Source organism: Myodes glareolus, chromosome 10, assembly GCF_982192425.1.
Source record: "Myodes glareolus chromosome 10, mMyoGla1.1, whole genome shotgun sequence".
Lineage (NCBI taxonomy): Eukaryota > Metazoa > Chordata > Mammalia > Rodentia > Cricetidae > Myodes > Myodes glareolus.
The window spans coordinates 4,226,334-4,241,692 of NC_142035.1; the positions used below are offsets into that span (position 1 = coordinate 4,226,334).

The 15,359-nt window shown below is 50.2% G+C and overlaps 1 protein-coding gene across 3 annotated transcripts in view; it reads right to left on the reverse strand.

Annotated features, from left to right (window-relative positions):
* Nucleotides 1-15,359, reverse strand: part of Znf831 (zinc finger protein 831) — a 109,955-nt gene that overhangs the window by 62,373 nt on the left and 32,223 nt on the right. For all 3 annotated transcript variants that reach the window (XM_085696927.2, XM_048441266.3, XM_048441265.3), the window contains exon 2: nucleotides 1,353-5,012. In XM_085696927.2, the coding sequence (XP_085553053.2) occupies nucleotides 1,353-4,976 (3,624 nt within the window). In that variant the 5' untranslated portion in view covers nucleotides 4,977-5,012. The remainder of the gene's footprint in view (nucleotides 1-1,352; nucleotides 5,013-15,359) is intronic.

The window sequence follows — 15,359 nt, forward strand, 5'->3', positions numbered from 1 at the left end:
TAGTACCAAATGGCCTGAACCTATGAGACATTTTTACCACACAACTAGTCGTATGCCACAATGAAAACTTCCAGAACTGTGGCTAGACTGGACCTCCAGTGGAAATACCAGACCTTTGATGTGAGTGGAAAGTTACCTAGCGCCATAGTCCACATCACCAACCTCAGGAATCCGCACAATTTGGAGAGAGGAGATTTAAACCAGACCTTGAATCCCCACCTCCGGCCCCTGGAGATTGCTTGCAAGTCTTGGGTCCCATCCTTGTCTTTGTTCCATACAGCCCATTTAGGACTGAGGCCTCCATGCCTGTCAGCTCCCAACCCAAGCTGTCTCCTAACAGGATAAATGCTGTCAGACAGGGCCGTAAACTCACAACTTAATTCCCTGGTAAGATTGTCCTTGAACTTTTATCACTTTCTCCTTCTTATCATTGTTCCTAAAAACCTGAGAGTTAGGTCTGAGTGTGGTTACTGTGATTATAGTGGAGCGATTTCTCCAGCGCACCCAAGATAATGAGCTTCTCCGCTTATTTCATTCCCTTTTGGTTCTGCTTTGGTTTTCTGTCTGGAGTGTTCTGTCAACATGAGTTTTCAGTTCCTGGAGAGATGGTCCAGTAGTTAGGAGCCCTTGCTGCTCCTGTAAACAACCCAGATTTGAGTCCCAGTGCCAAACATGGAGGAGCTCACAACCGCTGGCAACTCTAGCTCCAGAGGAGCTGATGACTGGGAATCACCTACCCCACATACATAACTGAAAATAAAATTTCTTTTTAAAATATAGTTTTGATTCTTAGATGACCTAGAGAGTTGTGTGCAGGTGGTGCGATTTATTTTTTCATTTTTGCCTGTTTCCAGGAATAGAAAAGATGAAATTTTATGTCTAATTGCAAGTATCTTATCTGGATGCTCTCTCTCTCTCTCTCTCTCTCTCTCTCTCTCTCTCTCTCTCTCTCTGTGTGTGTGTGTGTGTGTGTGTGTTGCTTCCCAGTGCTGGGATTGGAGATGCCTGCCATCATGCCTGGCTTTTTAAATGTAGGTCCTCGGGTCCTCAAACTTGTAAAGCAAGCACTTTACAAGATTCAGCCATGACCCAGACCCCAGCACAGCAGCTCTTTGCCATTCTATTTTTGTAAATTTGTTTAGTTTTGTTCCTATCTAGGACCCTTACTTCTTCTTGCTCCACATATGGCAACCCTAGTCTCCTTTGGGGACAGAAAATGTCACAATGGTGGTAATATCCACAGGGATAGATCCATTAGCTCTCTCTCTCCCTCCCTATTTACCCCTTCCCTCCCTCCCCCTCTCCATGTCTCACTCCCATGCTGCCCAAGTCCCCAGCCCTCCCCGTGTTACCTCAGGTGCCTGCGTGGTCCCTCCTCCTCCTTGGTTTGTCTTGGTCCTTCCTCCCCTGCTCTTGGGAGGCAGCACTTTGCTGCTCTTTCCCTGGAGGCTTCTATCAGATGAGTGTGAAGCCAAGTCCCTGGGAGCTGCCCTCTGCTGCTCTGCAGGCCGGGGCAGGCTGCTATTCAAGCAACACCAGGTGAGTTGGGGCTCCGCCTTAAGTGAGGGGAAGGAGCATGGGGCTTCACAGCTTTTGGGGGTCCCTAAGTGGTGTGACAAGGCCAGGTTCTGCTGGCCCAGAGATAAACCCTGGGGCCTTGTGAAAGATGTGAAGAAACAATGCGCTTGGGAGGGAAAGCAGGCAGGCAGCCTTTCCTTGGTCTCTGAAGAAGGACTTTCTAGGGCGTTCTTAGGTGACCCCAGTTTCTGGGACGATGTCCAAGGGTTCAAGAGATTGTCGTATATTCTCGATTTTGCTAGTGGGCTGTCTATGCAAAGGCAATAGATGGCATGGGTCTCATTCACTACATCCTTGGTCACATGAGTATCACATGTGTGAGCAGGCAGGATAGAGGCTGTCTCCTGGGTGGTGCCGGTGTTGGGGTCAGAAGAGAGTTCAGCTGTGGGGATGTTGCTATTGGTCCTGTCTCTTTTCTCTCTTCCTGTCTGTGTGTCTTTTCTTCCATCCATTGACCTGGAACAGCTAGGGTCCTCTGGGCTACCACCTGCCTCAGCTGGGCCTGACGATGCTCTAGGTGGCCCATTCACTCCCAATTCTGACTCAACAAGAAGGGCCTGTTCTTCAGGCTGTGCAGTTGTACACAGAGGGTCTGGACCTTTCCCAGGCCTGGGAGCAACCTGTGGTGAGGGCTTCTCTCCCTGGGGTAACCTGAGCAGGTACTTGGGAGCAAAGGAGCCACTTGACACAGCAGCAGGGACACCAGGATCCTGGAGCTGAGCAGGCAGCAGGGAGAGCCCAGGAGTCCTAGGTACAGAAGTCAATGTGGGATCTTTGCCCCCTATCCCTGGCCGCCTCAGGGCAACAGCAACAACAGCTGAGGAGGCATTAGAAGACTCCAGGGCCATTGTCACATGCTGGATACCCTCATTTGAGCTATTCAGGACCTCCTCAGAGGTTTTGTCCTGTTTCTGGGGTGGTTGGGAGTCAGCCCGCAAGGAACAACTTGAGGGCTCAGCTTCCAGAGGCCCTGGTTGCTCCTTGTGATCCAGCCCCTCCACCTTCAGTCTCTTTCTCTCTGAGGGTAACTTATCTTCTACAAGTTGGAGACCCACAGACCCCCCACTGGGCTGTCTGAGGATAGTTTGGTCCGGAGGGCAGGTTTCTTTTGTAACTTCCCCACTGCGATCTGGCAAAGCCACCCCAGGGGCTTTTAAGTCTCTTCCTTGGAGGCACACAGGCTCTGGAGGCAACTGGCTTCCCAGGTCTGATTTCCCATGGGGAGAGAGCAGAGGGCCCTTACTGTTCAGACAAAGGGCCTCTGTGCTGCCAAGGGTGGGAGATGACTTGGCTCTGGCCACTGCCTTCAGTTGCTTAGGAAACTCAGTCTCTAATGAGCCTTCCAGGGACAGCCGACCTCCCCAAGGTCCTGGCTTTGCCCCTACTGTAGTGTCCCCAAGGACAGGGACTCTATTGTCCTGAGACAGGCCTGCACCCTCAGCCCCTGCTACCTCTTCCTGGGAGGGCAGGTCCAGTTCCGACCCCTGGCCCTGCTTCATGTCCCTGTGTTTCTGTCCTCCCTGGTGGCTGGTCTTCATTTTCTGGTATATTCTCTTGAACGTCTCATTCCCGTACACCTGCCATTTCTCCTGAGAGAACATCCTTCGTTTCTTCTGGCCATACTTCCTACTGGCCCTGCCCCGGCACGCCATCCCCTCCTTCACCACAGATCTCTTTCCGGCTGGGTCTTCGGCAACAGCTGAGGGGTCTCCAGTAGGGGTACAGGGCAGATCCTCCACAGCAGCCTGCCTCACCAGGGCCCGAGGGTGACCGCTGGGGATGCCTGCCAAGGTCAGTCCTGGGCGGTCCCCTAGCCGGGCTGGGGTGAGCCTGGGGCTCAGGGACTTCTGCATCATAGGGAAGGCATCCTGTGTGTCCCGTGACTCTGGCCACAACTTAGAACCCTCAATGAAAGGCAGTGAGTTGCTTCTGGTGACAGGGACACACTCCACAGTGGTGGAGAGCTGGGTGGGAACCGAGTGGAAGAAGAGGGGTCTGGCCTTCTCCAGGGGTGTGAAGGTAGAGCGAGCTGGGCTGAGGGCAGCCCTCCTGCGGTTTGGCTCCAGTGCCCGGATGTCAAAGTGGAAGGAATCCTTGTAGGTATAGGGCATGGGCAGATCAATGCTACCCTGCTTGGATAGCACAGTCTTGCGGGGCCGCACGTGGTCCAGCTGCGGGTCGTCTACCACTGCCTGGTTGTGGGAGATGAGCTGGGCAATGCGTTCCTCCAGCCTCTTCTTCTCCAGCTCCAGGCTGGATCCTGGTGTTCCCTGCTCCGCCCTGTTGCCTGCGGACCCACAGCCAGGCCCTCCTTCCCCCTCAGACTCTGCACTGTGCTCCGACAGACTGTGCAAGGGGCTGGAGGCAAGGGGAGGCTGCTCCACACTGTCTGAGCGTGACAGGTAGCCCGAGTCTGTGCTCTCACACTTCCTCAGCTGGCCCTCCATGGCCTTGGAGTCCCAGGGCTTCTCTGAGCACGTCTCCTGCTGTCTCTGCAGGGAGGATGGCTTTGATTCTGGCAACTTCCGCCTAGGCTGCGGGCTGACTAGTGGAAACTCGGGCGATACCATCTGGGTCTGGTCCACAGGAGCCTCTTTGTGGGCAAGGGTGGCCCCTAGAGAGGGAGTCGCTTCTACCACCATTTCCCTGTTCCTAGTAGCGAGGGTGGGGTGGGCACCAGGTGAAAGAGCGTTCTCTGGTGCTCCTTCGTCTCCCCTGCTATCCAGTGAGGCGGTCTCTCCAGACCTGTCTCCATCTCCCAGAAGGCTGCTCCCACTCCCCTCAGACTCTAAAGACAGTCGAGAGTTGTTGAGATGTGTCTGTGTTCGTCTGTGTTTATAAAGGTTGCTCTGGGTCTTAAAGGCGATGCCACAGGTGGTGCACGGGAAAGGTCTCTCACCCGTGTGGGACCGGATGTGTTTCTCCAGCACACTGGGCTTCAAGCAGTCCCGGCCACAGTGCGGGCACAGGTACTTGCCAGCGTTCTTCAGTCTGCCTGTGCTGACCAGTGTGGACCCCACACCTGGGGAAAGTACAGGCAGTGTGCCCACGATGTTCACGGTCAGGGCTGGGGTGGCTGGCTTGCCCATCTGGGTGGGACTGGGCCCTTCTGGCTGCAGCAAGGGGCTGAGGATGAAGGGCACACTGGCCCCCTCCAGGCTGCCTGTCACCAGGGGCGCACGTGGTTGGAGGCCCCCGGGAGGTACTGTGTGGTACAGTGGGACAGGCAAGGCCTTTAGGAACACAGTTGGGGGCAGTCCCTGCTCTGGCGGCAGGATGACCGGAGCCAGCGTCAGGCGAGGTGAGGCCTGCCCACCTGGGCCCCCCGGAACTCGAGGAGCAGGAGCTGACTGGTCGCTGGCAGGTAGGGTGGGTTGGGTAGGTTCTGAAGCCTCCATTCCTCATCACCTCTGTGGGCCAGGATTGGTGTCAACCTGTGAACGAGAACCATGCTTGACCATGGGTGTCTTTCTTCTTCCTCCCAGAAGGTGTTACAGTACCCCTAGAATCCCCAACAACAAGCCTGCAGCACTCTTGTCCCCAAGTTAAGAAAAGTGTTGCCAAAAAGTAATCCTAGTTATCCAAAAGATTGAGGCAGGAGGATTACAAGTTCTAGCTCTGTTTGGATGAGAGTGAGACCCTGTCTCTAAATAAAACATACAAAAAGGGTTGGGTATGTAGTAGCTCAGTGATAGAGCACTTGCCTGGCATGTAACAAGAGTCTCAGTTGAATCCCCAGTCTCTCTTCTCTCTCTCTGTCTCTCTCTGTCTCTGTCTCTCTCTCTCTTTCTCTCTCTCTCTCTCTCTCTCTCTCTCTCTCTCTCTCACACACACACACACACACACATACACACCCTACACGTATACATACATACACACACATATATTCTACACACATACACACACAGAAGTCACACCCACCCACCGTAATCCACAGTGGTTACTCTAGCAGGTTCAAATCCCTTCCTTGTCTAGGAGGACATTTCTAGATCCGTGAAATGTCCAGATCCAGATCCTTCCCCCCACTGCGGTTCTGAGCCATACGTCAAGACGACGACAGTAGGAACCAGAACTGACTTTGGTGGGGGACTTCCTAAATTAGGAAGCTAAAATGCAGGACTGCAAGATAAACTTGAATATCAGAAAAATTGCGTATCATTCTTTCAACCCACAGAAGTATGGCCCAAAGAGTACATGATGAATTCTCAAGGTATAAGCTTCTCCCCAAAGACAATGGGTCTGTGTATGCTAAAATATTATGATTGTGTCACGTTCTCTCATGAAGCTATAAGGAGCTCTCATCCAACCTCAGGATGAAGTTTAGGTCTCTACTCAAAGCCCTGTTACAAACAGTTGAGATTAAGTCAGTTGTCACTAGGCCAGGAGGAGATAAACTAACACCACGTCACATTCTATTCTTCAAGCCACGAAGGGCAAGCCAGAGACTGGAGGGAAATGTTAGGTGGGCCGGCGACAGTCACCCCTTGGCTGAGTTTCTATGAGCATTGTACCACCCTCCTGAGAGTTCCTCTGGGCACCTACGACCTTCAGTCTTCTGAACATTATCTATGCCCCAGGTGGTTAGAGTGCTGGGGTGACAGGGCCAACCTGAGCCAGCACTGGCTTCAGAAAACTGTTGTGAGAGCTTCCAGGAAGCTTGCAAGCTAGCTTTTCTTAATCAAATGGTGCCAGATAGTGTGCTATACGCCTGTGAGCCCGGCATCTGGGGGACCGAAGTGGGAGGATCAGGAATTCTGGGTCAACCTGAGCTAAATAACAAAGCCCTCATTTTAAAAATGGGGGGGGGGAAGAAATTATATAAATATGCTATGAAATAAATCATATTGAAAGGAAAGATACTAAAACTACACACTTTTTTTAAAAAAAAAAAAGCTGGCATTACTCTGTGTGTGTATGTACACTGTATGGGGGAGCAGAGAGGTCAGAGGGTGACTCTGAGGGATCAGTTCTGTCCTTCTACCTTCATGTGAGTCCCAGGATTGAAATGATGCTGGGCTTTCACAGCAAACCCCGTTACCTGCCAAGTCTCACAACCTTAGGCCGTGTGTGTTTGTGTGTGTGTGTGTGTGTGTGTGTGTGTGTGTGTGCGTGTGTGCTAGATATATAACTCAAGTTGGCCTCTGCTTCATGCCATCTGAAAAAGAATAATTCAGAAACAGATCAGAGGCATAAATGAAAGATCAAAAGCTGTGAGTCTCTTAGAAGATATGGAGTGAAATCTGGACTTTGCATTTGGCAAGGGCTCCCAGATGCGATGCCAGAAGCACAGGCAGCAAAAGGAAAAGCAGGAAAAAATGACTGATTAAAACATCTGTGAATCAGAAACACTACCAAGAAAATGGAAGGCTGTGCAATGGAGAGACTTAGGCTGAGGCGATGGCTCAGTTAGGGAAGTGTCCGCCATGTAGGCACCAGGACCTGAGCTTGGATACCCAGAATCTGTGCGAAAGCCAGGTGCATGGTACACCTGCCATTCCAGAGCTGGGAAGGCGGAGACGGGCAGATCCCCGGAGCTCGATGCCCAGTCATTCTAGCCAAATCAGGGAGCTCCACATTCAGTGAGAGGCTCTGTTGCAAATAATAAGATGATGGAGGGGCCAGCAATGCCATTCAGAAGGCAAAGGTGCTCACTGCACAAGCTTAATGACCCAAGTTCGATCCCCAGAACCCACACAAAGGTAGAAAGAAAGAATTGACTCCATGTGATTGTCTTCTGGCCTTCACACATACTCTCTGGCACATGTACATCATACCCTATCATACACACACTCTCATAATAATGGTAAATAAAAAGCAAAAAGTCTTCAAAATAATAAAAATAAAGTGGTAAGAGGTTGACGAAGATGTCCAGAGTTAACCTCTGACCTTCATACAGATGCACACATGTGATCACGGGCATGTACGCACACATACATGTACAGAATTTTATAACTCGATGACAAATGAACTCCATTTTAAAAAGAGCAAGATTTGCAAGATGGCTCAGCAGGTAATGGCCCTTGCTGCCAATGTTGACAGAGTGAATTATATTCCTGGGACACCCATGTGGAAGGAGAGAACTGACCACCACAAATAGTCCCCTTACCTCCATACATGCACCATGTCACAGTACATGCCCACACATACACAGATAAATAAATTAACTAAATGAACAAAGGTATTGGCCAGGCTGAGATTAGAGAGTCCCAAGGTTGAGGCTAGTCTAAGCTATCTAGGACGACCCTATCTCAAAACAAGTTTGGAAGGAAAAAACTGGTCAAATGACTTCCCAGACTCACTAGCACAGCACAGTAAAGGCAATGCACTGAAAATAACAGATCTTTGCAAGAGTTTGGAGGATGGGAAATCCTCACACACTGTGGCCAGCAGGAGTGACCCCATGTGGCTTCATTTCTCTGAATTCAAACACTCTCTTCTGCAGGAAGGAAGTAGGCGTCTTGGATTCAAGGCTTGTGTGTGGTGATATTTGTCTGTAATCTAACAAATAAAGTTTGCCTGAAGATCAGAATGGAGCAAACCCTTAGTTATTCATAAAGGTCAGGCAGTGGTGGTGCACACCTTTAATCCCAGCATTTGGAAAGAGGCAGATGGATCTCTCTGAGTTCAAGGCTACCCTGGGCTATACTAGATCGATTCAATCTAAAAGAGAAATGGAGCCAGGCTGTGGTGGCTCACACCTTTAATTCCAACACTTGGGAATCATACACCTTTAATCCCAGCACTAGAGAGACAGAGACAGGAAGGGATACGACTGGGTGGAAAAAGGAATAAAAGGCAGAGGAGACAGGAGCTCAGGGCATTCAGTCTGAGGATTCGTGGGGACAGGGTCTTGCCCCCTTTGGTCTGAGGATTCAGGAGAGGTAAAAAGTCTCTCTAGCGGCTGACTGTTTTACTTCTCTAATCTTTCAGCATTTAACCCGATATCTGACTCTGGGTTTTTATTCTTAAAACCAATTAGAATTCTCCCAATACTGGTGAAGTCGCCTGGGCCCACTCTGAAGCTATGCACACAGTAGCAGGTGCTGGAAGGGAAGACTCTTTGTTGGAGTTACCTGTGCGTAAGCTCTAGGGAGGTGGCTCTCCCCTGTGTGTCACCCATGTTGGGGTGGGCTTTTGATGGTGTGGCTGCCTTTAAGTCACTAAGCTACTTTAACCCCAATAAGCTCATTAGCTCATCAAGTTTTTTTCATTTTGTCCTGTTTTGTTTTGAGATAAGGTCGTCAGTCTGACTTTGAATATATATAGCAATGTCCCCTGCCTCCCCCCACCCCTTACCCCCAACCCCTCATCCCCCGCCTTGGTCTCATGGGATGACAGGCATGTGCCACCATGCCCAACTTAATTCATTTTCTTCCTTCCTTCCTTCCTTTGTTAATATTGAGTTAAGGTCTTGCTGCATAGTCCAGGCTGGCCTGGAATTCACCATCCCCCTGTCTCAGCACTCTGGATATTGGGATTACAGATGTGTGCCACCAGGATTGGTGGATGAAATAATCTACATAAAAACACAGAGTGCTCTCTGCCTACCACAGATAAGAGTTTGATTCTTTTGTGTTTTCAGTAACAAAGCATAATATTTTAAATTATTACCCAGTGGTTCTTCCTACCCTTGTCTTTTCCTCTCTCCCTCAGCCAAGCAGTCCCCACTTATTCCTGGGATGCATCTCTAGTGTAGCTCCCAGGGACAGGTCATTCCATGATACACTCAAGAGGAGCTGGAAGGCTGCCAAGTGTATGTCACCCCACAGGTCCCACCGTGGACCTCGGACTGCCCTGGGGTGACACTGTCACCTGGCACCCGAGTACTACAGCAGGCTCTGGGGTCCCTCCTGTCTAGCAGGCGAGGCTGGCCTGATTGGTTCTGATGTGGGAGGCTACTCTCGGAGTCCTTGTGGCAGACCCGGAGTCAAGACGCCTGAGTTCTGAGCCCTAATCCTAAGGAAGGAAGTGTAATAAGCAGAGACTGAGCGACTAACTAATGCTTCTCTGATAGTTTCAGTGGGTGGGTGGGGAGGAAGTGGAAGGGAGGAGAGCCAGAAGGAAGGGAGGAGTGCTTCCCACCTCAGCCTGCCTCATGGGGAGTTGAGAGAGAGGTAAGTGGGACCCCATGCCAGGCAGTTTGCACAGAGCAGCAAGTGTCCTGATGGGAAGAGGAAGGCAGCCCACAGAGTGCTCTGCTAGGGAATAACCCGCAGACCCCGTGTCCTCCCACAGAGCTGTATCCCTGCTGCTGAAGGGCGGGCTCTCAGCAGGTACCCGGGGAGCTGAAGCCCAGTGACAGGTGGCTCCAGCAAACACAGGAGCCCATTACCAGGGAGAACAAAAATCGCAGCCAGAACTGCCTGTCGTGGGTAGGAGGCTTGGTTCTTTGAAATGCTGCAGACCCACCTGCCACCCTTACAGCGCTCTTCTCTCAAGCCTGATCTGTAATTATAGCCGATTCCTGCTGTGACCGAGTAAATGGATGCCCTCATCTTGGGAAACTGCCACTCCTGTCCCAGGCAAACTTAACACAGGACACAGCTGATTTTAACCAAGGAGGGACCAGTGGTGCCTCCCCTGTTGGACTGACAGTGATTGATAGGAAGGAGGAGCAGGATCCAGAGTCCCCTGTCACCCCAACTGGCCCAGTGTCAAGTGTGCACCCTGCTGTTATCTTGAGGGCTGTCACACAGAAAACAGGACTCACACCCTTGTCCTGCCTACTGAGGATCATGCTCTCCAATATAAACACGTGGTTTTATGGAGGAGAGGTGGTCCCAGAGAAGGTATGTGGAAGAAAGGAATGATGATTTCCAAAGTTTTCAGTAGCAAAAGCAGCCCCCTCAGTGGGCCAGGGCAGAGAGGAGACTCAATGAAAGAGACTCAGTGAAAGAGGAGACTCTGCAAGATGGGCTTGCAGAATCCATAGTCAAGGTGAGCTGCAAGAGAGGCAGCAGAGAAGCCCACTGATGGAAGCGTGTTGGAAGGGGCTGGACGCAGAGGTAGAGGCTTCTGAAACAGCACTAGCTAATTCCAGCCCATCATGTGCCCCAGTCACCGGCTCGGCCACCGGGTCAGCGCTCTCAGCTTTGATAGCTTTTCCTTCCTACTTAAATCCCACTTTTGCCAGAAGACCCCTTTTAAGAAGAAATGGCATACCCAAGAGCGTGAACGGGATGCGACCCTTTTATGTTACATAGCATCTACTATGACTTTCAGAGACAAAAAATCATCCTTCCGCAATGGGCTGGAGACTTGATGTTCACACAAAAACTGGCACCCAGATGATTAATGTTGGTTGTTCATTACTGTGAAAAGCGGGGAGCGCCTGAGATGTCCTTCGGTGTGCGAAAGAATAAACAGACATTGTCATAGCCAGACAATAGAGTGTTATTCAGGCATAAGAAGAAATGAGCCATCAGGCTCTGAAGAGACACAAGCAACGGTGTATGCTGCTAAGTGAAAGAAGCCACGCTCAACAGGCTGCTTCCTGTTGCAGACACTCTAAAACAAACAGAACTGTAGGATCTGTGCGTACCACAGCTGGAGGGGAAGAAGGAATGAAGAGACATGGCCAAAGGGCATTTGCAGCAGTGAAACCATCTGTGTGATACTGTCAAGGGTTACCAGGCCAGCCACTCTCAAAACTCAGAGTGTGGAGCTGGCTCCGTGGATAAGGCATTTGCTGTTGCAAGTGTTAAGGACCTGAGTTTGGATTCCAGGAAGGCACTTAAAAATAAAGCATGGCAGAGCCCACCTATAATCCCAACATCAGGGCTGGGGTGGAGACAGGAGGATCCCTGGAGCTCACTGAACAGGCTGTCACCAAATCACTGAGCCATAGGTTTGGTGAGAGACTTTGCCTCAAAACTTAAGGTGGGCAGTAAACCAAGAAATACACCCGACATCAACCCCTGGCCTCTACATGTGCATAGACACATGTGAAAACACAAACAAAGCCATATACACCATGGGAAGGCTCTCAGGTAAGCATGGACCTCTGTGGCATAGCTGGGGCTCACGAGCTGTCACATACAGATTGCACCAACCCAAGACACTGGTAGCAGGAGGAACTGCTTAAAGGATGGATTTCAGCACAGCAGCTCCCAACTCCCCAGGCTTCCCTTCACAGTTTTCAATTGTTTTTGCTTTTGTGAAATGGGATCTCATTTTCCAACATGTACCATCACACCCAGTTTTAGATGTAGGTTCTAGGGATTCAAAGGTCAAGCTCCCTGGCCTTTGAGATAAGTATGTCACTGATGGAGCCTTTCCCCAGTCTCAGCCGTTTCCCCAGTCACTTTTTAATTGGCCTAAAACTGGTCTCAAAATGTTATCATCTAACCCTTTTTTAAATCCAGGCAATGTTTAGGAGAGCTAAGCATGAATTGGCTGGCATCCATCCTTACTACAACAGCATGCACCACATTGCAGGGCTTTGTCAGTAGAGGGGCCACTAAAATAAACAGCCAGCTAGACGGCTCTAAGTGTGTGTGTCAGGGGCTGCTGCGTGTGCTCTGTGCTCTGTGACTTCTTCTCTAACTTAAACTCCCTCAGTTCCTCCCTTTTCTGGGCACCCACAGTAGTAGCAAAGGCTTCATACTCAGTTGTCTGGCATCGAGCTGGTTTGCTCTGGGGGAGACGCTGCAGATTAAAAGGGGGGAAGGTGGGTATTAGCTCTGATGGCCTCTGGCTACACTTCTTCCAGGAGGTCCCCTCCCATCCTAATCATGGTTCCGAGATGACAACACCCTTCCTCCACAGCTCTGCTACCGTCTAAATGTCCACAGCCCTCAAGGAGGCCCACTCTGTACAAACAGCCCCCCCACCACACTCTGAACTGTTTATGCAAGCAAGTCTCTTCTCCATCCCTTCTCTCTCTCTCTCTCTCTCTCTCTCTCTCTCTCTCTCTCTCTCCTTCTGCATGTTTGACCTTCCAGGGCCCACAGTGAATTTGGAACTTAAATTATGTGTATTGTGAATTTTCCCACAGAAAAGGGCCTCTGTAACTTTTGTCATGGTCAAGAAGGACCTAGCAGAGTCTGTCTAATGGTGGGGCTTCCTGGTTCTGTATGCCATTCCCTGAACATGAGGACCAAAGATGCCCAGGACCTGTCAGGCCCAATTGCTTGTTAGTCAGACTACAGCTTCACCTAAATTAATTCTGTTTGGTGATGAAATTATGTTTTGCTTAAACAAATTAAGATAACTGGGCAGGCCAAGAGAGAGTTTACAAAGACACAATGCGCAGAAAGAGAGTGAGTGAGTCCAAGCACAAAGCCACTCCCTTGTTCTCATGCGCAAATGGCGTGGTTTGTGTGAAGATGGGCAACGGATTGCAGATGTTTAGAGGAGAAACCCTGATGTCCAGCTGGCTTTGCCGCAGGCAGGGCCTGGGTTCTGGGCTCAGTTGGGAAAGAAAACCTAAGCTCAGACCCCAGCTTTGGCCTGTACCCATTCAGATTGCTTATCAACTTGACAAGATCTAGAATTTCCTAGAAGATGAACTTCTGGGAACCTCTGTAGGAGAGTATCTACACTGGGCCGATTGTGGTGGGAAGACCCACCCCTGAAGGTGAGAGGCTCTATTCTCCAGGGATGAGGTGCCGGACTGAATCAAAAGACTTGAGCACCAGTGTTCCTCTCTCGCTGCTTCCGGGCTGTGGATGTCTTGTGACCAAATGTCTCAAGCTTTCACCATTGTAACTTTTCTGCCATGATGGATTGTATACGCTCAAATACAGGGGAGTTGAGCCAAGACAAACTTTCTTTCCTGAAGTTTCTTTTGTCAGACATTTTGTTGCTTCAAAGAGACAAGTAACTGGTACAGCCCCTATGGACTTGCGTAGCTCAGGAAGTTTCTGGAGGCTTAGGGATCAGTGAGAGTTGAATGGATGCTCTCCCAAAGTTCCTGTCTCACACTTTGCTGTTCCCAGGTCACTCAACTTCACCACAGCCACCTCGAGGCTGGTACTCTGTCTGCACGGAGCCACACAGTTATTAGCTCTGAGTCCCCTGAACTCCCAAACTCTACAGCAACAGTGCAAACTGAACCCTGGAGTTCATCCATGGGTTACACACAAAAAGGAGACGGCCATTTCCACCGGGCACTGCACAAGTCAGCAGCCAGTGAGCACAGAGCCAAAGGAAAGGAGGAGATGTCATCCCAGACTCCCTAAGTGGGGTCCCCACTTCCACCCCACACATTGAATGCTGCTTTGGTGTACGGAAGTATTCAGGCTACAGTGTGCATCAAACACAAGCCTTCACTGCATCTGTTGAATTGACCAAGATACAGCACAGGGCCCGGGAGACAGCTCAGTGGATTAAAGGTGCCTGTTGTCAACCAAGCCTGATGACCTGAGTTTGATCCCAAGGATCTATTTAGTAGAAGGAGAGACATGACCATCCTCTGAGCTCCACACAAGAGACCGCCCCTCTCATACATACACTAAAACAAATAAATACAATGAAAAAATATTTCAGTGACTATGGAGAAATTCAAAATAGAGGGCAGCCAGATGGGGTCAGAGTACTAAAAATACGCTATTTTTAGCCAGCTCCCAACAGCCTCAACCTCCACTTCTCCATCCCCACCTCAGAGCTTGGCTGTTCCTGGCATAGACACACGGTGGCTTTTTCACCACTCCTCAGGGTTGGGTAGGCCACGAACGTCATGATGCTGTGCCTCGGACTCAAGATGCTTAAAACAGTCTGCCCTGCCTTGGTCAGAAGAACTAGCCCAGGCCAGTGCACTGGGTGGTAAGTGGCCACATGAAATCACAGCAGACATACCCATAAGTCCCGCGACACAAAATAAAGCTCTCTCTGGGAAAGCCTCTCTGGACGTCCCCACAGATTGACAGGACAAATATGAGATAGGCGTTCTACTCTGATATATTTGGGACTGTTTGCTAGACAGAAATATCCAGATGATTTGCCCAAGGACAGCCTCCTAAAGAGCATTAAGGGTCATTCAGACTAAGGGTATCTTGGCCTTACTACCAGCTGACATTCACTTTCCCAGGATGCATTGCTAGAACAGGTCTCAAACTAATGGATGTTAGAAGGCACCCTCAGCTCTGAGAGCCCCCAGCTGGACCATGCAGATAACAGTGTGCATCTTCTTCAGCTATCCAAGGTCTCTGCACAGCATGAACCTGATCAGAGTGCCTTCAGCCTGAGGGAACTCAAGGCCAGTGCGGCAGCCTGCACATTCCCATCTGCTTCCTCAAGGGCCTTGGATGGTCTGCTGATAGCATTAACATCAGGAGCATTCCCCACCTTGGTTTTTTGTCTCCATCCAACTCAATCATTTGTATCCTTTTTTCTTTTGGGGGGGTGGTATGTATGTGTGAGTGTGTGTGTGTGTGTGTGTGTGTGTGTGTGTGTGTGTGTGTGTGTTCATGTGTATACACGTGTAAGGACATACCCATGGAGGCCGGAAGTCAAGTCTGGATATAGCACCTCAGGCACTGTCCACTTTATTTGAACCAGTTGAGGTCTCTCCCGAAACTTATCCATCAGACTAGGCTGACTGATTAGCATGCCCCAGAGACCCATATGTCTCTATCTCCCAAGTACTCAGGTTACTAGCACATGTAACCACACCTGGCTTTTACATGCAGGTGGAGATCAAAGTCAGGCCCTCCTGCTAGTATGGCAAGCATCTCCCCCGCCAATGCTTGGATACTTATTTTTTTTTAAAAAAAATTAACTATTTAACATACACTGGGACTTTACCTGCCTGTCTGTCTGTCTGAGGATATCAGGTCTCC